Raw genomic sequence first — 24,204 nt, forward strand, 5'->3', positions numbered from 1 at the left:
TCAACATTCAGTCAATCCGAACCCAACCATGTCATCGGCGATATGGTTCGGACCCAACATGCGAGGTGATTGCGGGGCTCGTATCTACAGAGGATTCGAGTCTAGTCGCAGCATCGGCGCTACGTTTCGAGTCCTCACTAAGCAAAACCTTAACAACCGAACCGAACCCTATTGCATCATCGACTCAAACGGGTCGAATCTTTCACAGACTAATTCTACCAGGGCTCGCAGCCAGCCCGGTTCCTACTAGTCACATCGTAAAATTTCAGCAGTACCTTGGTTTCACTTTCTCTAGTCTATCTATGCATGTTCATTTACAAATCCCTCCACCAATTCGTTCAGTTGCGCCCGGTCAATCCTACATAATCATTTTCTCTGCTTTTCTTTCACAATTTAACTAGACCGCGTTCTTGCAATCGCTGCAAGTCTTTCTGCATTTGGCTCAAAAAACGTCCGTCTCCAGTAGCAACACGGCTACTCATACGTTTTCTCTATCCCTTTTCAGGTCAGTAAGGTTGCCAATCTGATCCATCCAACAGGCTCGGACCATCCTTTTCCCAAGAGAAAAAAAAAAAAAAAAAAAAAAAAAAAAAACACCTTGTCGAGGGCTTGCATTTCTTCACCAGGGGGTCAGCTACGGCCCCAAAACAGTTCTTGCAATCCACCTTTCACAAACTATTTCCATGTCACCCCACTACAGGTTCTTGGTCAAACCCAGTCCTCGACCCCAACAGAGACTTCATCACTAGGGCTTCAAGGCAGGTGCGTAGTTAGAAGAAATTAATGAGTAAATAAATAAAAGAACCCCCCACTTTTTCCTTTCTCCTCAAACACTTTCACGACATATTTTACTTCACATACATAATTTGATTGGTTCCCGAGGAGTTAGCAACTGTCACATACTTCTATGCATGTTTTCGAAGCACAAGCCTTCACTACGCAGACAAGGTCGCTTAATCTCCATTCTTGCTGGCTGTGCAAGCATTTAGCAGACCGAACACACGTCAATTAACTAAAAATCGCAACATTCCTACTTAGCATACCACACTTCAGCTACCCTCCCCAGTCCGCCCTGGGGGCTCTGGTTCACTAGTCTGTGCCCAGCACAGATGGACACCCGAGCTATCGGTTACCTAGCCAGTCACCTCCTGGCTCACCTCGATTGTCACGCATTCTTTTGAGTTTTCTAAAGTCACACTTAACAGCGCTCGAGCGCAAACCAACTGTCACTATGACTGTAACTCCTTGTCCTTTCCTGTTCTTCCTACTACCTGCCACCTATCTTCTCAAAATGCTTCTGTCCCCTCCTATATCCCCAATCTTTCCTTAAAACATATGCATTTCCCCTCTTATTTTTAGCGGACGCCATGTCACTGGCTCGCAGCAAAGTTCCTACCTGCCAGCACTTGGAGGTACGCCCCAGAGCAGCTCCACCATCTTCCCTGCACATCTCGTCCCAGCAGGCATAAGGAAGGACATCCTGGATGGCCGGGACGTCAATTTGGCATCCCTCCTTATTTCAATACATGACGCGGCAGAAAACAAAGCCTATTCATGGGGAGATGTCTCCGTCATCCTAAAAGCAAAAGACCAAAGGCTTGCATGCAAAATCACAGTCACAGAGTTTGTGCTCGCCTTCGGCATGTTCAGAGACATAATATGCTCCCTCAACCCCAACAGGAGGGAAGAACTAGATCTGTATTTACACGCAGTGACGGATCTAGGCTATAGGTATGGAGGCAGTTCGTTTTAAGACTACCACCGCTCCTTTTCAGCCAAAGCAGCAGCTAGGCTCAGCCAGTTCCAGGTGACTACCGACTGGAGCACAGTCGATACAGAACTATTCTGTCACCATTTCGCTGGCCTACCCTCTCCACTCTGCACAAATTGCCAATCTGCCACCCACACAGCTAACTGGTGTTCAGACGAGGGCAGACACCCCCCGAACTTCTCCTTCCCGAATATAGCTCAGAGTTCAGGAGCAACTACTCAGCGCTCCCAGGAGGATAAGTTAGGACGACCCATTCGAGCACTAGGTGGGGCACAAATTTGCAGCAACTTCGGGGGTTGCAATTTCCCTCAATGCAGACTCCTCTATATCTGCCTCACTTGCCACAAAGCTCACCCCAGACACGCCTGCGCGATCAAAAAACTTAACCCCGCATGACTAAGCCGTATACACATCGGATGGCTGCATTTCTACCTTTCTTCACATCCATCACCCTCACTGGCAGCCTTCCTAGTGCAAGGGTTTACCATAGGCTTTCACACAGGGTTGATTACACTTCCCGACACCACCCATATATGCAGAAATCTGCTGTCAGCAGCCACCGACAAGGAAGCAATCAGCACCTTGCTGCAAAATGAACTTGACCGGGGGGGTAGATGATCGGCCCCTTCTCACACCCACCTTTCTCAGTTTGGAGAGTCAGCCCTATCGGGCTCGTTAAGGGCAAGTTTTCTAATAAACTTCGTTTAGTCTACGATTTGTCCCTGCCTAATTTTTCTCATATACCCAGTTTAAATTCCCTCATACCCTCAGAGGAATTCTCCCTTAAGTATTCTTCAGTAGACCTTGCTATCCAAACCATCCTCAGAATAGGAGCTGGCGCCTGGCTATCCAAGGCAGACATCGCGGACGCTTTTAAGTTGCTACCAATTCAACCATGCCCGTGGCAATGGCGTCAAATGGAAAGGTCAGTACTATTCTATATACTATTTGGCTGAAAGTTAACTTTCGGCTCCAAAAGCAGTCCGTGGCTCTTCGACACGTTCGCCCAGTGCCTGTCCTGGATTCTTTCACACCACGTGTCTTGTCAGAAAGTGATCCACTACTTGGATGACTTTCTGCTTATTGAGAAACCGTCTGGGGCAGTAGCTGGGCAGGACAAACAGTTACTGTCGCTACAGACAACCAAGCCACAGCCAGCATCATAAACAAAGGCCGTTCCAAGTCATATAAAATTATATATATATATATATATATATATATATATATATATATATATATATATATATATATATATATATGTGTGTGTGTGTGTGTGTGTGTGTGTGTGTGTGTGTGTGTGTTATATACACACATATATATATATATATATACATATATATATATATATATATATATATATATATACACACACATACACATACATACATACATACATACATACACACACATATCCTGAACGTTGAAATCACCCCTACCAGAATTAAATGGTTTGTCTCATCCCTGAAACTGCAAGGGAGCTTGTTCTTTTTTGAAAAACGGATGTGCTGGCTAGATCACAGATGAAAATAACAGAAAACAAGCCTTAAAAAATAAAACGAATGCAGCCATCACAGCTAAGAATTGGTAAACTGCAATGGTAGATTTTTGTAATGGTTTGCAAAGAATAATCTCTTAGCAGTAGCTCAATATATTCCATGTATAATGCTTTAAAAACACTGGCATAAAATGTCAAGTTATACGGTAGTTACATATTGGAAGCCATACATAATAATTTTAATAAAATCAATAGTAAATGTATCAGACATTAAAAAATATTTCTTAGAAGATTGCCAATATTAGGCACTGCTTATGTGTATGACCAACTTCAGGTAACAAAAAAAAAAAAAAAAAAAAAAAACACACTAAAGAGAAAATGCCCCCAAAGTGGCTGAACTAATAACCAGTAAAATGAAACTGAAAATTATCACCCCTAGAACACAAAACTTAAAAAAAAAAAAAAAAAACATAAAAAAACTCCTGGATACTTTGTATACAATAAATACATAGTTTCTTCATCTACCGAATTTAGCAGACAGCAATCGCTACTTCAGTGATTGTTATGGTTACTTCTCAGTCTGTAACAGCTCTTTAGAAATTGTTGTGGGAGTAAAGAACATATGTACAGTATGTTGTAGTCATGCTTGTACCCCTGTACATTTGGAGAATATTATGGCCTCTTTCACAATACTGCATCCGCCTGTGGGTTTTTAAGGCAAATCCGATCGGACGGACATGTGCCTGTTACACCCGCCGATATCTGACCTGCTAAAAGCAGACAGATAGGGATCTGTTCCCCATCTATCTGGTGGATCGGATGGCAGTCGGGTGTAAATGGACTGCAGTCTGTTTACATCCGACCACCCATAGAAGAGAGCAGGCTGTGTCTGTATGTCTGTATAAGCAGAGTAGACATGGACCAGCCATTCTTCTGCTCAGCTGTGTTCAGTGGACAGATTCCCTGCTGAGCAAGTGAACTCCAATGGAGGCCATCCACAGTGCAGGCAGCCTAAAGCTTAATTTTAAAGCTATGCATGTTTACCTTGAGGGACTAAAGTTGCACAACCAGTTTACTTCTGCATGTTTTATTACACACAAGCGAGTACAGGAGTCTTTTGTCTCCTTTGTACTATTTTATGTACTATTATTTTATTATAGAAGAGGAAGCACTGTAATAAAAAAATAGGACCAGAAGAGAAATTAGCCCAAAACAATAGCTTAAGAACTTGTAACCAGAAAAGAAAATATCCTGAGAACAAGCGAATTTGCCCCATTTAAAAAAAAAAATATATATATATACACGGTCTCTCTTATATTCTTTTAATAAGTTGGAAAAGTAGAAGCCAGTACAGGAATTGGCAAAAAAATAAAAAAAGGGGGTGGGGAGTTGTGACCAGTTAGTAAGGTGGATAAGTCTAGCAGCAGCATTCACTAAAGACCAATGCCTGGTAAACACAGGCAGTCTTTATTCATTCAACCCTATGCAATGTTAGTACAGCAATCTCCCAGCTGAGCTATTGTGACTGCGTCCCCACCGCCAGAACACACCAGTCAAAACTCGCAGCAAACTACCAGCCTTAAAGTGGTTGTATAGTCAATTTAGGTACTTTTACCTACAGGAAAGCCTATAATAAGGCTTACCTGTAGGTAAAAAAAAATATCTCCTAAACCGTTACGGTTTAGGAGATATTCCCCTCGCAATGCGCTGCTGACTGCAGCGGCACATGCACAAAGGGGATTCTCGGCTGAAAGTCTGGCAGACGATATTGCAGCTCCGGCCACTCACAGCGCCAGAGCCGCGATACCCGGAAGAAACGTAGAGGGAACATGTCAGATCCCTCGGCGTGGGTCGGGCCAGATGTCGGGGCCTCGTTCTAAGGTAAGTATTTCATAATGAGCTAGCATGCCATGCATACTAGCTCATTATGCCTTTTCCTTTGCAGGAGAGTTAAAAAAAAAAATAATAATAATTCAGCAACCACTTTAAGGGGGGATAACCTGTGTAAAGTGGTTAGTAGAGACAGACCATTACATTGCTGGACAGTGGGAGAAGGACCAGCTTTACTTTTATTATTGGCCACCCTACAACATTTTATGGTGGTCATTAGGGGGGTGGGGAGCAAGATCCTTAAACTGGTGGTCAGGGAAAAGAAGGAGCCATTACATGGGTAATCAGTGGTAAGAATGCCTCCTTTACTGATAGCTACAAATACTTATTTTTGAAACCTAAATTGCTCAGTGCTCAGGGAACCCCTAGCAAGTGGAGGAGGAATCATAGGGTTCCAAGAAACATTGGACACTGGTTGAGAATAGCTGGTCTTTCACAGTGTGAAAATTAGGCTCATAATTGAATACAAGCCAATTTATTTTATCATCCAGTCTGTGGGCTACCTATTCCTTACCTGGGAGCATGAGCCTTCTAAAGCTATAAAGGCCAAATATACATTTTTTACTAATTTCCAGCTTACCTGTGTGTTTCAATATACCACTAATGTACCTCTTTTGCAGAAAAGAAAAAAAAAAAAAAAAAAGTTTTCTACATGTGCTAGACCGGGACTTACCTCAGCCTCCAATTTGTTGCATGAAAAATGCTCTATTACTTTACTTCCTGGACAACCCTTAGGTTGGGAAAGACACCAGCTGAGCTCATTAGCACACACCCTTCACCTGCCCCCTCTCCCCTCCAGGAGATCGCTCCTGCCCACCTCTGTATGGACATATAATCAATGTCAACGAACAACATTCTTGCTGAATACAGGGAGGGTATTCCTGGTTTTGCACCTTACCCTCTTCTTGCATTGATCTCTCATTTGGCTGAGTGTTCAGGAGCTGAGCGATCACAGCCTATGTGGAGCAGAGGTGTAGTACTGAAAAAAGAAGTGTGTCCCTGGAAGTCTGTAAAGCTCACCATACACTATACATTCAGTTTGTACAATCTCCTTTAGATCTCCCATGAACTATGTAGTGCAAGGGCCTGCCTGATTGGATAGATGGTGTGTCCTACTAATATATAGTTTTGGTAAATCTAAATCAGATTGTATAGTGTATGGCCACCTTTATAAACCTAAAATTAACTAGTTGCACTTTTGGTGCCATCAATTGTTAACGTCAACCTAAACACATAAGCAAACACATATTTTGCCACGTGAAACAATGAGCGAGAAAAACAGCAGAACGAGTAAAATAAAATGCAAACCGCAACACGCTAAAGTATCCCATGAGCTACTTTGCCACGTGTAGGGCAACCCATTGCAATGGATAGGCTGCACTATGTGTGCCAGGGGAAGAATTTGCAAAAAAACATGCACTCCCATTATGCTAGGTGTGAATGGGGCCCCGAATGTGAAATGGGTGTGTTTACACAACAATGATGTTGTGTTTTAGGTACGTGCTTGCCTTGCAAAAAAACGTGCTGCAAGAGCAACAAAATACAAAGTAAAAAACTTGCCACACTCTGTGTAACAAACGCTCCAAAAGAGCTCCAGAACTTTTTTTTAGAACAGACAGCCCACTCAAACGATAGGTGGAAATGCTCCAAAACAGCCAAAAAAAACAAAAAAAAACAAACACGCAGGAACTTGAGTTTCCACTATGTGGAGATGTGAATGGAGCCCGATACTGTAGCTGTGTGTCTACATCCATTCCCTCCTATGTACTTGCAGGGCAGCCATCATACATTTTACAAAGCTATATATGTCCCCCCACACACCTGTATATATTATACATCAGCCCCTCACATACACACGGTGCTGTGTTTTGGCCTAGGCCGAACAAGGGACCTCGCACAGCCACCAGGGACCCGGGAACCCGCACAGCCACCAGGGGCCCCACACAGCCATCTGAGAAGGAAGGGGTGGGACAATTTTCGATGGAGGGGGGTGCCTTGATTTATTCTTGCCTGGGGCAGCACAACATCATAATACACCACTGCATACACAGATCTGTACACACAAAATGCTCTGGCCCCTCTCTGTACACCAGCAGCCCCCCTCCCTTTCCTTCACAGCCCCTACTTGTAAATAAGTTCTTCCTACCTAGTCCCAGGTTGTTTTCATAAAGCTGACATGTTGCTGAGAAGCATAGTACAGATCACACGAACAGCGAACATACACATAGTAGCCAGAGGTGGCAGTAAAGAGCTCGATGTCAGAGCTCAGTGTCAGCGACACAAGAACAGCAGAAACTGGGAGATTGTGTAATACACAGCACAACTCCCCTCCACCCACCAGTCTTTTCTTCTGGCCCGGGCAGGCCCCTCAGACCCCTTACACTTGTGATGGCTGTACCCCCCTGATGGAGGCCCCCGTGTACTTGTATAAAGATGACCATACAACATGCCACCTGACTGTACAAATAATGTCAAAAAAGAAAGAAGTAAGGTGCTTAAAACAAATAGTTGACCACCAAAATAATTATAGTGCAATAACAAATGTCCTTATATTATACAGACAGTCCCCACGCCATGTGGAATTGATAGCCCATGACCTCTAAATTAATAAAAGGTAATCAAGCGATGTTTATTATATCCAGGGATATCAGCCAAACTGATCGTTTTAATCTTTAATGGTCACTCTTAATCCTAACTTAACTCAGTCTCTCCAGGAATGATCACATCAGAAATGTCAAAAAAAAAAATTCTTCTAGTGCAGTAGTTTTATTCAAAACAGATGGATAAAAATAAAGTATAAAATTCTCACTCACATGAATTAGTGCCTAGGCTCGGCACTAATGTAAAACAGCCTTGGTTAGAACTAGTTCCACCACTCCACCACCTGGGGAGCAGCATGCGCTCCAAAGACTGGAGCCTTGACTAGTTTTGCTATCCCGTGTTCTTAGGAAGCCATCTTCCCTTTGGCTGCTATCCTTGGATATCATGACGTCCTTCCAGGATAACGGTTAAAGTGGTTGCAAACTTCAGACATAAAATCTGAATAAAGCACATACTGTGCCTTGCAAAAGTATTCGGCCCCCTTGAACTTTTCAATCTTTTGCCACATTTCAGGCTTCAAACATAAAGATATAAAATTTTAATTTTTTGTGAAGAATCACCAACAAGTGGGACACAATTGTGAAGTGGAACGAAATCTATTGGATAATTTAAACTTTTTTAGCAAATAAAATACTGAAAAGTGGTGCGTGCAAAATTATTTGGCCCCTTTACTTTCAGTGCAGCAAACTCACTCCAGAAGTTCAGCGAGGATCTCTGAATGATCCAATGTTGTCCTAAAAGACTGATGGTGATAAATAGAATCCACCTGTGTGTAATCAAGTCTCTGTATAAATGCACCTGCTCTGCGATAGTCTCAGGGTTCTGTTGAAAGAACAGAGAGCATCATGAAGACCAAGGAACACACCAGGCAGGTCCGTAATCCTGTTGTGGAGAAGTTTAAAGCCAGATTTGGATACAAAAAAATCTCTCAAGCTTTAAACATCCCAAGGAGCACTGTGCAAGCGATCATTTTGAAATGGAAGGAGTATCAGACCACTCCAAATCTACCAAGACCTGGCCGTCCCTCTAAACTTTCAGCTCAGACAAGGAGAAGACTGATCAGAGATGCAGCCAAGAGGCCCATGATCACTCTGGATGAACTGCAGAGAACTACAGCTGAGGTGGGAGAGTCTGTCCATAGGACAACAATCAGTCGTACACTGCACAAATCTGGCCTTTATTGAAGAGTGGCAAGAAGAAAGCCATTTCTGAAAGATATCCATAAAAAGTCTTCTCTAAAGTTTGCCACAAGCCACCTGGGAGACACACCAAACATGTGGAAGAAGGTGCTCTGGTCAGATGAAACCAAAAATCTAACTTTTTGCCCACAATACAAAACGAAATGTTTGGCGTAAAAGCAACACAGCTCATCACCCTCAACACACCATCCCCACTGTCAAACATGGTGGTGGCAGCATCATGGTTTGGGCCTGCTTTTCTTCAGCAGGGACAGGGAAGATGGTTAAAATTGAGGGGGAAGATGGATGCAGCCAAATACAGGACCATTCTGGATGAAAACCTGTTGGAGTCTGCAAAAGACCTGAAACTGGGACGGAGATTTATCTTCCAACAAGACAATGATCCCAAACATACAGCAAAATCTACAAAGGAATGGTTCACAAATAAACGTATCCAGGTGTTAGAATGGCCAAGTCAAAGTTCAGACCTGAATACTGCTGTTCACAAATGCTCTCCATCCAACCTCACTGAGCTCGAGCTGTTTTGTAAGGAAGAATGGGCAAGAATTTCAGTCTCTCGATGTGCAAAACTGATAGAGACATACCCCAAGCGACTTGCAGCTGTAATCGCAGCAAAAAGGTGGCTCTACAAAGTATTAATGCAAGGGGGCCGAATAATTTTGCACGCCCCACTTTTCATTTTTTTATTAGTTAAAAAAGTTTCAAAAATCCAATAGATTTCATTCCACTTCACAATTGTGTCCCACTTGTTGGTGATTCTTCACAAAAAATAATTTTTTTATATCTTTATGTTTGAAGCCTGAAATGTGGCAAGGTTGAAAAGTTCAAGGGGGCCGAATACTTTCGCAAGGCACTGCATTTCAATAGTCTTTAGTTGCCTCTCTCCAAAGCAGTAAGTGCCATTTCTCTCTGCTGACTAGTTCCTCTGTTATCAGCAAGTCCCTTCTGACAAGTTTTCCTGACACCAAACAAAAAAAAGGTGACAAGGCATGGATCAATCTGTGATTGACAGTCTCCATTCTGTTCCTTTAGTCTGTGTGGAGGGGGGGGGGGGGGGTCCCTTTCTTTCCTCCAATCAGTTCTCATACCCAGTTTCCCCGAAAATAAGACCAAGCGCGATTGTTGGTGATGGCTGCAATATAAGCCCTACCTCCCAGATAAGCCCTACCCAGTTTCCCCGAACATAAGCCCTACCCTGAAAATAAGACCTACAAGGACTTTAACTAGGTTATTTGGAGGGTAGGGCTTATATTGCAGCCATCACCGACAATCACGCTAGGTCTTATTTTCGGGAAAACGGTAGCTCTTGTACAGTGTGTAACTGCAGCTCTCATCTCTTGAGTTTTATACGAATGTACAGGACAAATGACTGCAAATAAACAGGTACAACTTATGTAGGTAGATTTGTTTAATCATTGTGTATCACCTGAGGCCAGTCACTTCACTGTCAGGATTTACAACCACTTAAAGGCAAGATAATCACAACTGTGTTTATGCAGGAATCTGAAAATTCTGTTCTCATTTATGTGCAGGTAGAAGCTAGCAAAAATGTAGTATATGTCACAGATCTGTTGTGGATACCCATTTGTAACACCTGATAATTTGTGTAAACTAGTGCAGATTAATCTGATACGTTCCCAGTGAATCACATTTTACCTGTCCCTGGGTTAGGAAATTTGCCATCATTGCACCATTCACAGCATTTTCTAGGTCACTGTCAGAAAAGATAATGAGAGGAGACTTTCCGCCAAGCTCCAAAGTCACAGGTTTTATGCCTTTGGATGCCATGTCCATGATCTGCAAAGAGACAGGTTGGTTTACAGCTGGTTAATTATTTCTAAGGTATTTAGTAAGTGCCTGTAGATCTGGTGCCCTCCCATTGCAGAATGGCATGATGAGAAACTTATTAGCAAAGTGTTAATTATGCAAAATGATCTACAAACACAGATTTATGGACAGTGTGGTCAAGTTTTATGGTACCTTATCTTTCTGGAGTGCATATTAATGTAGACCATATCCAGAAAGTTACAAGTCTGTATGAATAAATGACTACGTGTCACAATATACAGAAACAATATTAAAAAATAATAAACTAAAATGGGAGTCCTTGATCTCCAACCAAATGATAGTGACAGAAGCCTCTTGGGGCAATGCCATCAGTTTGCTGCAGACAGGCAAGTAATTATTCACAGGAACTATTCTAATAATGAGGTGAGAGGCAGAAATAGGGGCTGACCTATGAAAGGCAGCATGTGTACACAGCCAAGAACATAAAAGACTACTGCACAGGCATCAGGCTTTAAATAACTGCATTTTCTTTAAGTGTACATCACGGGACACAGCGCCATAGTAATTACTATGCGGGTTATAGTCCACCTTCAGGTGCTGGACACTGGCACACCCTAAACAGGAAGTTGCCTCCCTATATAACCCCTCCTACTACTGGGAGCATTTCAGTTTTTCACAAGTGTCTAAGGTGTTGGTCACGAGTGAAAATGTGCGGTGCTGAGCTCCACTGGAGCAATCCTTGCTGGGGCCAGCTATACAGTCGGATGAATTCAAAGTTTCTTTTAGGCCGAATTGAATGGTACCCGGGCCTTGTGTCTAAAGAAACCAGGTTTTGCCTGTAAACGCTTCTCTTTTTAGAGAGCTGGACCCTGGGATCCAGTACTTTTGGCATTTTCAGCCATAAAGTTTTACTGGCGGTGGTACTATTACAGGTCCAGGATTGTGGGTTTCCTCGAGGATCTATGGTTCCTGAAGGTTTGTTAATGGAACCCACCGTGAAGGGCGAAGATTGGGTCTGTTGGTTTTTACCACAGAAAACCCTGCGGCAGGAAAGGTAAGTGGAGTTTTCTAAAGAAATATTTTAATTTTCTTATGAAATGTCTCCTTTAATTAGTAAATGTTGTCATGCCCAGTGTCACCACTGGGGGATGTATGGAGCACATACCTTCTCATGCTTCCTCAGATCACTGTGTTCTGAGCAGCAGCTTCCTTTCCTCCAAACAGCAGCAGACCTCCGGTAAGTCTATGGGGTTTTTCCCCTTGTCCAGACAACCCCCATCTGAGCCGTTTTCTCCCCCTCTTCACGGGGAAGAGCATAGAGAGAAAAAAACTGAGAAAGGATAAAAAATAAAAACCGATCAGCAAGCAGCTACTTGGCGGCTTCCAGGCCCTCTCTTCATTTTTTTTTTCCCCTCACATGTCGGTCCTGTAGGATCAGAGGCCCACAATCGGGGAGGCCGAGGGCGATGGGGGGGGGGGGGGGTGCAGCTTACGGTGGCGTTGGTGTCATCCAATGTCCAGAGCGGGAATGTGTTTTTTTTTTTTTTTTTAAAGCACCATTATTACTGCTGCATGCTGGCGCAGGGACACAAGAGCATAGAGGGGCATGAAAGCAGTTTGGTGACACAAGCATTCCTTTTGACACATTTACTATTTCATCAGGCTGAGCATTAATAGCAGTGGCAGACTGTTGCTCAAGCAATGGATGCAATTTCTTCTGTTAATACTCTGCTTTGTGCATCAGGCTATGTTCAGAAGGGGGGGTTGAATCACCCCTAAAAGAGCTAAAAAGGGTCTCCCACAAGCTCTGGAAAGCCTACTTTACAAATAGAATCCTCCCCTGAGAGGGGGTGGCTGGTTAGAGTGAGCATCGGGGCCATGAAATGTTTGAAACCGTTTTCAACACTGCAGCGCCTGTTCATTTTACTCTTTTTTCCTCAGCCATGGTAGGTGTGGTCAAGATACGACAGGTTCTCTTCCATTTACCTAGGACCCTCAGACTGAGGAACTAGGGGCAGGAGAAGGCAAATTCCCTCAGGGGACCATGGTGAGGCTGATGACTTCTTCTGAGGTGTCAAATGAGGAAGAGCCAACTTCCACAATCTGTAAGATTTCTTGGTGAATGATTCGCTCCACATTTATGTACCCTTAACTGAGTGTTTGGGTTCTCTAAAGCCTTCTCAATCTGTGCATGCTTTTTCCTGTCCATTCTTCTTTGGAAAAGTTTTTTTTTGTATCGGGAGGATCACCCAGATAAGCATTATTTTACTTTCTAAAAAGTTTTTACACTTTATCCTACGGTAGAGAAAATTCACTAAGTAGGTTATACCAGCAAGTAACGCTACTATATCCTTTGTGAGTAAGTTTGACTTGTCCAGCAGACAATACTCAAATACTTAGGGATCCAATGGATAGAAGGTTGGAATGCCTGCGCTGACAGTAACTGGTTAATCGTTGAGAGACCCGCTTAAATGGGTGTTCAAGGTTATCCTGCTCAGAAGGTCCAGGAGGCAGCTTTATGTTTGCAATAGTTGGTATGGCAGATTCTATCCTTTAGGCCTTGCACCCTTCGCTAAGTGTCATGCAAGAAGCTCCTGGCTAGTTCCTTTTTGCGGTGAAACAGCTATCTGGGGATATTTTGGATAATATATCCAAAGAATTTCTAGTAAAAGAAAGATACTAATTTTGCCATTTAAGTGAAGGAGTAAATGTATTTTTGCTTCAAAGCTCCTTATTCTGTGTCAGGGGCATCAGCCTCCAGGCAGTCACAAGGGCTTCCGCCGTCAGGTTCAAAGATTAATCCTCAGGGTTAACCCCAGGGACAAAAGAGGTCTTGAGGGAGGAAACCTACAAGATAATGTAGACTCCTTATGAGGTGCCCCAGCTTGCTCAATAGGGAGAATTCTTCTGCAGTTCTCAGGGATCTGGCAGAAATAATGTCAAGACGAATGGGGGACTTCAATAGCTCCAAGGTACAAACTGGAGTTCCAAGAGTTTCCGTCTCCTCCTTTTCTCAGATCCTAAAAAAAATAAATAAAAAAAAAATCTCTCTCAAGCATTGGACCATCTTTTGACAAAAAGTATTCATGTTGGCCTCCATGTAAGAGCAGAGGTTGGGGTTTGGTTAAATCCAAATGGACATTCTGGATCTCAAAAATCTAAATTTAAAATTCCTGAATATATTCTCTCTTTTTTTGCATGGAGTCAATCCAATCTGTTATCTCCATCCTACAAGGAGGAGAACTTTTGGTGCCAATCGACGTCAAAGATGCATATCTCCATATGCCCACTTCCTCGCCCACTATTAATATCTACTTTCAAAGTGGAAAAATCTTAATTTTCAGTATGTAGCTTTGCTTTCCAATTTAGCTGCTGCACCTTGAGTACAAAGGTCCTGGCTCCTCTTCCAGCAAGATTGAGGGCCCAAGGTATAACGATTATGGTTTATCTAGACGATCTGTTCTTGATAGACCAGTCGGTAGCCCACTTAGACCAAAGTATGGTCACCACATTAGACTACCTGGAATATCTAGGTCGGATTCTCAACCAAGGAGGAATCTTCTTTAAAACCATGAAGAAAATACTTGGGTCTGATCATAGGTACACCCATAAAAGGGCACCATAAAGGAACGGATTTAGGTGTCGAAGCAAGATGAATTTCTCCTATTCAACTTTGCATGAAGTTGTTGGGAAAGATGGTGGCTTTATTCAAGGCCATTCCTTATGCTCAGTTTCATTCTAGACTGCTGCAAAACAGTATCCTATCTGCTTGAAACAAAGGGTTCAAGCTCTACATTCCCAATGTGTCTGACTCCAAAGCCTATGGCCACATCACCCTGATAGCGCCCAATCTCATCTGATCTTGGAGGCTAAGCAGGGTCAGATGAAAGACAACCTGGAAATACCAGGTGCTGTAGGCTGGGTACACCAGAGTCTCAATTTATGGTTAACATACAAAAATCTGCAGAAGGGAAAATCCTTCCTTCAGTTACCTGAAAAATAGTAACATATGCCAACCTTTTTTTGTTTAGGTTGAGAGACAGTCCTAAAAGAGGCAGCTGTCCAAGAGAAGTGGCCCAGATCAGAAATGGCCTTGCCCATTAACATTTTAGAAATTCAGGCAGAATACTTGGTCCCGAGGGCCTGAACGTTGAGTTTAAGGTATTGTCCTGCCAAGATTCAATCCGTCTATGCCACAGCAATGGCCTATATTAATCACCAAGGGGGCACAAGAAGATGTGCGGCCCAGAGAAAGGTGAATCTTATCCTATCTTGGGCAGAAAAAAAAAAAAAAAAAAAAGAAGTACTTTGCCCATCTGCAGTCTTCATTCTAGGAATAGAAAATTGGCAGGTGGACTACTTGAGTCGCCAGCAGTTGTTCCCAGGAGAATGGTTCCTTCACCTTCTTCCTGTCAATATGTCAAGGATGGGGGATCCCAGACATAGATCTGTTTGGGTCCAGGTTCAACAAAAGAAATCAACAACTTTGTGTCAAGAACAAAGGATCCGCTAGCATGCGGAACAGATGCCTTGCTATTCCCGTGGAATCGGTTCTCGCTGATTTGTGCATTCCCTCCCATTCTGCCTGCTTCCATGACTTCTTCACAGGATCAAGTAGGAAAGGAAGTTGTTGATTCTTGTGACCCCCCCCCAGCGGGGTCCAGGAAATACTGGTATGCAGAGATAGTAGAGATGGCAGTAGGGGACCCATGGACCCTACTTTCATGGCCAGATCTTCTCTCGTATGGTCGGGAGTTCCATCCTACTTTACAAACGCTAAATTTAACGGTTTGGCTTTTGAGACCCACACTCCGAAGAAGCGTGGGCTGTCAGGTTCGGTAGTTTTCTACCTTGCTAAATGCAAGGGAGCCGGGCCTCCATGGTTATATATTATGGAGTCTGGTAAACATGTTTCCTGGTGTGAAACCAGGAGCTGCACCCCAGGAAATAAGTCAAGGTAGAGTCCTTGACTTTTCTACAGATGGGGTGAGAAATAAAGCTGGCCTTGAGAGTTTTCTAAGGACAGGTCTCAGCCTTATCGGTATTATTTCAATCACCACTTGCTTTGCATTCTTTGGCTCATTACTTTATTCAGGGGGTAACACGGCTTAATCTCCGGTTAAGTAACCCTTGAACCCTTGGGACTTGAATTTAGTTTTGTTGGCATTACAAAACTGCCTTTTTTTGGGCCGATACAACATATTCTCTTGGTCCTTTTTTGACAAGGAAACTTTTTTCTGGTAACCATATCTGCTGCAAGAAGGGTATCAGTATTAGCTGCTCTTTCTTGTAAAGAGCCATATTTTTATTGTTCACGAGGATTAGGTAGTATTGCTTCCTCAACGTAACTTTTTACCAAACGTAGTATCAGGTTTTTATCTAAACCAGGATATTGTTCTACCTTAATTTTTCCTGAATCCTGTTCTTTGGAAGAAAGATCACTACATTCTCTTTGATATGGTGAGAGCCGTCAATGCCTACTTAAAAGCGATTGCTTGGATTCGGAAAACAGATGTTTTGTTCATGTTGCCTGAAGGTCCTAAAAGAGGACAGGCAGCATCAAAATCTACTGTTTCTAAATGGATTTGACAAGTAAGCGTTCAAGCTTATGGTTTAAAGAGGTAGTTCTACCCTCTCAAATCAAAACGCACTCCTCTAGGGCTGTCAGTGCTTCGTGGGTAGTGCATAACCAAGCCTCCATGGCTCAATTCTGCAAGGCTGCAACTTGGTCGTCAATCCATACATTTACCAGATTCTATCTGGTGGATGTAAAAAAAAAATAAAAAAAAAAAAAAACACATGAGGATGTCTCCTTTGGGCACAGTGTACTGCAGGCAGCAGTATAAATCCTCTGATTTCATGGTGCCCTACTTTTGTTTTCTCTCCCTCCCCTCAGTTGGTATTGCTCTAGGACATCCCACATAGTAATTACTATGGCTCTGTGGCCCATGATGTACGATTAAAGAAAATAGGATTTTTATAACAGCTTACCTGTAAAATCCTTTTCTTTTGTAGTACATCACGGGACACAGAGGTCCCGCCCCTCTTTCTAGTATACACATGTATTGCTTTGCTACAAAACAGATACTCCCAGTAGTGGGAGGGGTTATATAGGGAGGCAACTTCCTGTTTAGGGTGTGCCAGTGTCCAGCACCTGAAGGTGGGACTATAACCACATAGTAATGTCCCGTGATGTACTTCAAAAGAAAAGGATTTTAAAGGTAAGCTGTTATAAAAATCCTATTATCTCAAGGCAAGCATAATCCAGGAAATAAAAGCTGAACCTGACAAAAAAAAAAAAAAAAAAAAAAGAAGATGGTATGGCCTTCTGGGGGTGGAAGATGGATGCACAGACAGTAGAAATACGGTCTTCTCTTTGAGAGGTATTTAATAAAAGGGTCTTTTTCACACCCGACAGGCTCAGCTCAATGGTACGAGGTGTATGAGGACTGGAACATTGCATTTGGTTGCATGTGCAATGCTTTGACAAACTCCTGCATGTACCAGTGCAAGTATACTTTACATGCAGTGCAAAAAATAGGTTGTACTCTTAAAGAGGAGTGCCACCTGAAAAGAAATTATTAAAAGCCAGCAGCTTCAAATACTGCAGCTGCTGACTTTTAATAAATGGACACTTACCTGTTCCAGGGTCCAGCGATGTTGGCAGCAGATGACGAGCAATCGCACGTCTCTCGGCTGCCCCCATCGCTATCCTCTGTCAGCGGCTTCACTGGTCCCCGCTGTGTCCTGGGAACTGTGTCGCGCCGACTCCTTAAGAGCACGAGCTATGTTTTTTGAAATGTAATGTTACACCTGAACTGCAGTTTGGTCTGGGTATAATTATTCCAAATTTTGACCTCAGCATCAGTCTGACTGGACTATAGGGTGTTCAGCCTGGCCATAGGGGGCACTGTCTTCTGGCAGGCATGGAAACACAGTCTGGTTGGGTGCTTTAAGGTTGCTTTCTCTCGGAGCCAGCCCAGTGGGAGTGTCACTTTTGCTGTGCTTTCTGGGAGAGGGTACTTCGGGGTTCCGGTCCAGAAGTATGTTCTGACTCCATGGTCCTGGTCCTCCTTGGAGGTGGTACGGTGCCATCTCCGGTTGTGGAGAGGCCCAGAAACGTCATAGCTATCCAGGGGAGGACTCTTCAGAAGAAGGCCACGTAGGGGTTGGTTTCTTAGCAAGAGCCTGGTAGGGCTGAAGGGCCTGAGTGAATCCAATTTCGTGGGTATCGCCGAACTGGCTGAAAGATACTGGTACCACATGAGTGTTCTACAAGTATTCAAGTTTCCTTGTTCATGTTCTACAACAAAGTCTGTGGCAGAGACTTATTCCAGATTTAAGCACTTTGTTGGCTGCTAGGCCTTATGAGAGAGGGACTACCCAACTACAGTGAACATCCAGCTGTGAATGGCTATTCTCTGTATTTAGTCAAAGTAAGCAAGTTCTTTATTATGGACTTTGACACCAAGAGTATCTGGACTTTCCTCCTAACCCTCTAATCCTATACTGAGAGACTGTTCGTTAACTAAGTTTTTGCAAATAAAAATCCCTTTAAGCGGATCTGTCGTCGGTTTCTGGGCCATCTACTACAGGAACCCCTAGACACGCAAATCGAGGTGAAGGAGGTAACGGTAAGCCCAATCAAACCAGCAGCTCCTTCAGGGGTTAGAGCTACATGTGTGTTTCCCAGAACACAAGGGTGGGGGGGGGGGTTCTCTGTGCGGCTAGCTTGTCCCTGAAGTGGGTGCAGATACCTGTATTATACAGGTATCTGAACCCCCCCCCCCCCCCCGAAAGGTGCCAATTGTGGCACCAGAGGGGGGAGGGATACGATGAGCGGAACGTCCACTCGAGGGTGGAACTCCGCTTTAAGGAGACTTTCAATATACTGAAATCTCACTTTGAAAAGCATGGTTTACCCTGTGTTTCTCTTACCAAATGTGAGGGAGTCTTAATTGTCACCCATTAATTTTCATTTTTCTTCCACTTAACATAAAAAAATAGCTCCAAGATCAGCTTTTCTGTATTTAACTGTTTAAATTATTATAAATTTTAGCAAAAGATCAGCTCCTCTGTATTTAACAGTTTGTTATTCACTGTGTGAATACAATGGCAGCAGCAGAGATTTGTCCATCCACACAATTTCTAGTGGATGGAGGAATCTGTTAGATTTTTTTTTTTGTGCATCTGGCCAGCTTTGCTCTGCTCCAGTTAGGGTTAGAAAACATAAAAGAACTGGAAAGAAGAGAAGACTAAAGCCCCATACACACTATTCGATTTTCTGCAGTTTTTTGTCTGCAGATTTACTAAAACCATGTAGTGCAAGGGCCTGCCTTATTGCACACAAATTGAAACGCCAAAAGGTTTGACCTCATATTATATGGTTTTTTGCTAAATCTGAAGACAAACATCTGCAGAAAATCTAATAATGTGTATGGGGTCTAAAACACAGGGTATATTGTTAAATAGTGACTTTCTTGAAAGGATTATACCGACATATAAAACAGGCAACATTAAATGAATGAACAATCACAAATGTAAAGAATCTTTACTAATTGTTCTATTTAGAGCTGCATCAATTCACCTTTGAGCCAGTGGGAACACTGCCAGTGAAGGATATTTTCGCCACATCTGGGTGCTTACAGAGGAATTCTCCAGTGGTGGCCCCCCCTTGTACCACATTGAAGAGACCAGGTGGGCCTCCTGCCTCTCTGAAGATCTCAGCCAGCAAAACTACGGTTAACGGAGTGAAGGGGGAAGGCTTGTACACCATGGCATTTCCTGAGGGAACATTACAAAATATTTTTGGCAGCCAGCATTTGTACATTGAGATGATAAAGGTTCAGTTCTATAGACGTGAAGTATGCCGAAAGGGCAGTATCTGTTAACAAATATCTCCAGGTGGAGACTTCTTGATGCGCACACACACACACACACACTCTGAAAAAGTGCCTGTAAGTCCAAAGCCTATCTAAAAGCAAGTAAATAGAAAATACTAAAATACATACTAACGATGCAGATAAAAACGGTCAAAGATGGCAGAAAAGTGAGTGAATGGCAAGTACGAAAAGCGTTCACTCCCTATGCTGGGTAATACAGAATGAATTAGGCCAATACAGAAACCATAAGGCTTATTATAGCTAATCTGACATCTAATTCAGTGCCAAAGCATTTGTAAATTAAAGTAATGGAAAAGGCTAAAGTTACGTAGTCAGGTTGAAAAAAAAGACACAAGTCCATCCAGTTCAACCTTAAAAACAATAAAAAAATATCGTACAATCCAATATACCCAATTTTATACCCACAGTTGATCCAGAGGAAGGCAAAAATAAAAAAAAAAAAAAAAAACAGCAGAGCATGCTCCAATTTGCTACAGCAGGAGGAAAAATTCCTTCCTGATCCCCGAGAGGCAATCGGATTTTCCCTGGATCAACTTTACCTATAAATGTTAGTACCCTGTTATATTATGCACATTTAGGAAAGTATCCAGGCCTTTCTTAAAGCAATCTACTAAGCTGGCCAGAACCACCTCTGCAGGGAGTCTATTCCACATTTTCACAGCTTACTGTGAAGAAACTTTTCTGTATTTGGAGATGAAATCTCTTTTCCTCTAGACGTAGAGTGGCCCCTTGTCCTCCATGTTGACCGTAAAGAGAATAACTCAACACCAAGTTCACTATATGGACCCCTATATATTTGAACATGTTGATCATATCCCCCCTTATTCTCCTCTTCTCAAGAGTGAATAAATTCAGTTCCTCTAATCTTTCCTCATAGCTGAGCTCCTCCATACCTCTTATCAGTTTGGTTGCCCTTCTCTGCACTTTCTCCAGTTCCCCGATATCCTTTTTGAGAACTGGTGCCCAAAATTGAACTGCATATTCCAGATGAGGTCTTACTAATGATTTGAACAAGGGCAAAATTATATCTCTCTGGAGTCCAAACATCTCATAATACAAGAACGAACTTTTCTCGCTTTGGAAACCGCAGCTTGGCATTGCATGATATTGAGCTTGATCTACCAAAACCCCCAGATCCTTCACTACGGATTCCTTCAGTTGTACTCCCCCTAGCATATATGATGTATGCATATTCTTAGCCCCCAAGTGCATAACTTTACTTTTCTCAACATTAAACCTCATCTGCCACATAGTCGCCCAATTAGACAGAGCATTGAGGTCGGCTTATAAATTGGAGACATCCTGTAAGGACATTATTCCACTGCATAGCTTGGTGTCATCTGTAAGACAGAAGTTTTACTTTTGATCCCAGACCAAATATCATTTATAAAGATATTAAAAGGTAAGGGTCCCAGCACTGAACCTTTGTTTACACCACTGATAACCTTAGACAGTTCAGAGTAGGAATCATTAACCACTACTCTCTGAATTCTGTCTTTTAGACAATTTTCTATCCAAGTTATTTTTACCTTAATGCATTCTCTGCATGAGGGTAAGAAACTCCAGCCCCCCCAAATAGGTACCTGAGCCTGAACTCTCTCTCCCCTCAATGAACTCAGCAAGAGTCATTGGCTCTTGCTGCTGTTAATAAAATCCAGTGATGAGGGAGCAGTGAGAGGGGCCGAGTCACACTGTGTGTGTCAATAGACATACACAACCCAGCTTTGGATTGAGCAAGCATATGCGCCACCATAGGAAGCGGCATTCCTTTGGTGGCACTCAGAGAAGAGGAAGAGCCCAGACCACCAGCAGGGGACCTGAAAATAGGAGGGCTGGGGCTGCTCTGTGCAAAACCATTGCATAGAGCAGATAAGTATAACATGTTTGTTATTTAAAGAAACAAAAAGAACCTTTACAATCACTAAGTGTAGTGTCACGAGTGTTTAAAAAAGATTTAATTCCTTTTCATCCAGTGGATGATAAAATGTATTTACTTGGCTCGGCCTTGTAATTTCACTCTGGTAGGATAAAGCTGGGCATAAACTAGTAGCTTTGGGAACGAACATTTGTGGGAAAATTCTCTGTGGCTTGGGGAGTGTTGTTCGAAACGTACATCACATATTTGAATTCTTTCAATATTTGATTTTTGGAATAAAATAAAAAAAAAAAAAAAAAAAAAAGACTTTACTGAACAAAAAGCACATATGCTGTTAAAAGTTTGTCCGTTCAAGAAAAAAAAAATCCATCTTGCTCCGTTGGAATTTCCTCTCCACTGCAGTTGAAAACAACTGTCAGTTTGACCCATTAATGATTAGAAAATCAAACAACCGTTCTTAAAATTAAAAGTTTTGAAATAAATTCTCCTAGTGTATGGCCAGCTTAAGGCTTCATGTATTTGACATTTTAAATGCCTCTGAACATTCGTCCTGAACCCATTTTTTTGCATTCCAAAAAATGCTTCTAAACTCAACTGCCTAGAAAAAACGATAAACAACCCTGTGTACATGTACTGATAAGATAACAGAGGCGAGTTCAGGGGAAGCTGAAAAAAAAAAAAAAAAAAAAAAAAAATGCTCAACTGCTCCTAAAACAAACATCCGTTTACCAGCAGCAGTGTACATGAGGCCTAAGGATCTGTGACAATAGTATAGGAAGGGGAAACTCAGCCTTTTTTACAATCTGTTTAATATTGTAAAGCAGGAAATTTCTTAAAGCGCTTGTATATCCCCCCCGATTTTTTTTTCTTCCTACATCTGTAAGGTAAAAGGCATAATGAGCCAGTATGCACCGCATTATGAAATACACATGCACATTCATTATGAAATACTTACCTTAGAACGAGGCGTCGGTAACTTGGTCCACGCAGTGGGAGCTGACATGTTCCCTCGGCGTGTCTTCAGAGTATCGCGGCTCCAGCCACTCACAGCGCGGGAGACTTCTTTCCGGCAAAGTCCAGCAACTGCCAGGCTTTCAGCTGAGAATCCCCTGTGCGCATGTGCCGCTGAAGTCAGCAGCTCACTTCAGGGGGAATATCTCCTAAAAAAAGGGCACTTTTCTCTGGCCAGTAAATGCCAGCGACAGGAAAAGTCTGGCAGTAAAAAAACATGGCTGTGACGCTTGGCCAAGACCGAGTGCCTGCCACAGTTTTTTCGGGCAGCACGGGTCTGGAGGAGGCAGTGCCTGAGCGTGTCGCGTGCAAGGGAGACCAGCGGCATGGACGGACCTCGTGTGCGGGTCTGCAGGACAAGCTGATAGGACTGTCAGTGCTGTTTAGATTGGAGTGGGGTGGAGGGGAGTGGAGGGGACTGGACTGAAGGGACCCTGGCATGAAGAGGGACTGTCACTCACTCAGGAGGGGACATGTCATGTCGGTGAGGTGTAATCCGTGCTGCCGCACACTGCTGTCAGTGTCACTGTGAGAGTCAATTTTGTGTGCGTGTGTGTCATCCATTCTAATTTATTGCCCTCCTGAGTACTGGTCCTGAGCCATTTACTTACTTAGCTAACCTAAAAGCTATACCTAAAATACAAGAAATATGTTTTTTGCCTTAATATTTACTTTAAAGAATAGTTCCAGTCTGTAGAGGAGAGGAAAAAAAAAAAAAAAAAAAAAAAAGGAGAAAAGCCAGCAGCTACAGTACACCCCTCACATTTTTGCAAATATTTTATTGTATCTTTTCATGTGACAACACTGAAGAAATGACACTTTGTTATACAAGCTGTACACTCACTACTTTACATTGCAGCAGTGCAAGTTTGCTATCCCCTAAAATGAATGCCATTAATGTCTAAACCGCTGGCAACAAACATGAGTACACCCCTAAGTGAAAATGTCAAAATTGGGCCCAATTGGCCATTTTCCCTCCCCGGAGACATGTGACTCTTTAGTGTTATAAGGTCTAAGGTGTGAATGGGGAGCAGGTGTGTTAAATTTGGTGTTTTAGCTCTCATTCTCTCATACTGGTAACTGGATGTTCAACATGGCACCTCATTGCAAAGAACTCTGAGGATCTGAAAAAAATGAATTGTTGCTCTACATAAAGATGGCCTAGGCTATAAGAAGATTGTCAAGGCCCTGAAACTCAGCTGCAGCATGGTGGCCAAGACCAGGTTTAACAGGACACGTTCCACTCAGAACAGCCATGGTCGACCAAAGAAGTTGAGTGCACACGCTCAGCGTCCAATCCAGAGGTTTTCTTTTGGAAATAGACATATGAGTGCTGTCGGCATTACTGCAGAGGTTGAAGGGGTGGGGGACAGCCTGTCAGTGCTCAGACCATACGCTGCACACGGCATCAAATTGGTCTGCATGGCTGTCGTTCCAGAAGGAAGCCTCTTCTAAAGATAATGAACAATAAAGCCTTCAAACAGTTTGCTGCAGACAAGCAGACTAAGGACATAGATTACTGGAACCATGTCCTGTCTTCTGATGAGACCAAGATAAACTTATTTGGTTCATATGGTGTGAAGCGTGTGGTGGCAACCAGGTGAGGAGCACAAAGACAAGTGTGTCTTGCCTACAGTCAAGCATGATGGTGGGAGTGTCATGGTCTGGGG

The 24,204-nt window shown here is 43.0% G+C and overlaps 1 protein-coding gene across 2 annotated transcripts in view; it reads right to left on the bottom strand.

Moving 5' to 3' along the window:
• The window catches only part of ALDH9A1 (aldehyde dehydrogenase 9 family member A1), a 117,476-nt gene that overhangs the window by 36,800 nt on the left and 56,472 nt on the right, over positions 1–24,204 (bottom strand). For both annotated transcript variants that reach the window (XM_077452630.1, XM_077452629.1), the window contains exons 6-7: positions 19,332–19,528; positions 10,613–10,753 (exon numbers count right to left, since the gene is read on the bottom strand). In XM_077452630.1, coding sequence (XP_077308756.1) covers positions 10,613–10,753; positions 19,332–19,528 — 338 coding nt within the window. The remainder of the gene's footprint in view (positions 1–10,612; positions 10,754–19,331; positions 19,529–24,204) is intronic.

The sequence above is a fragment of the Lithobates pipiens genome, unplaced genomic scaffold (assembly GCF_037356315.1).
Source record: "Lithobates pipiens isolate NorthernLeopardFrog02 unplaced genomic scaffold, aLitPip1_a1.2 Scaffold_23, whole genome shotgun sequence".
Classification (NCBI taxonomy): Eukaryota; Metazoa; Chordata; class Amphibia; order Anura; family Ranidae; genus Lithobates; species Lithobates pipiens.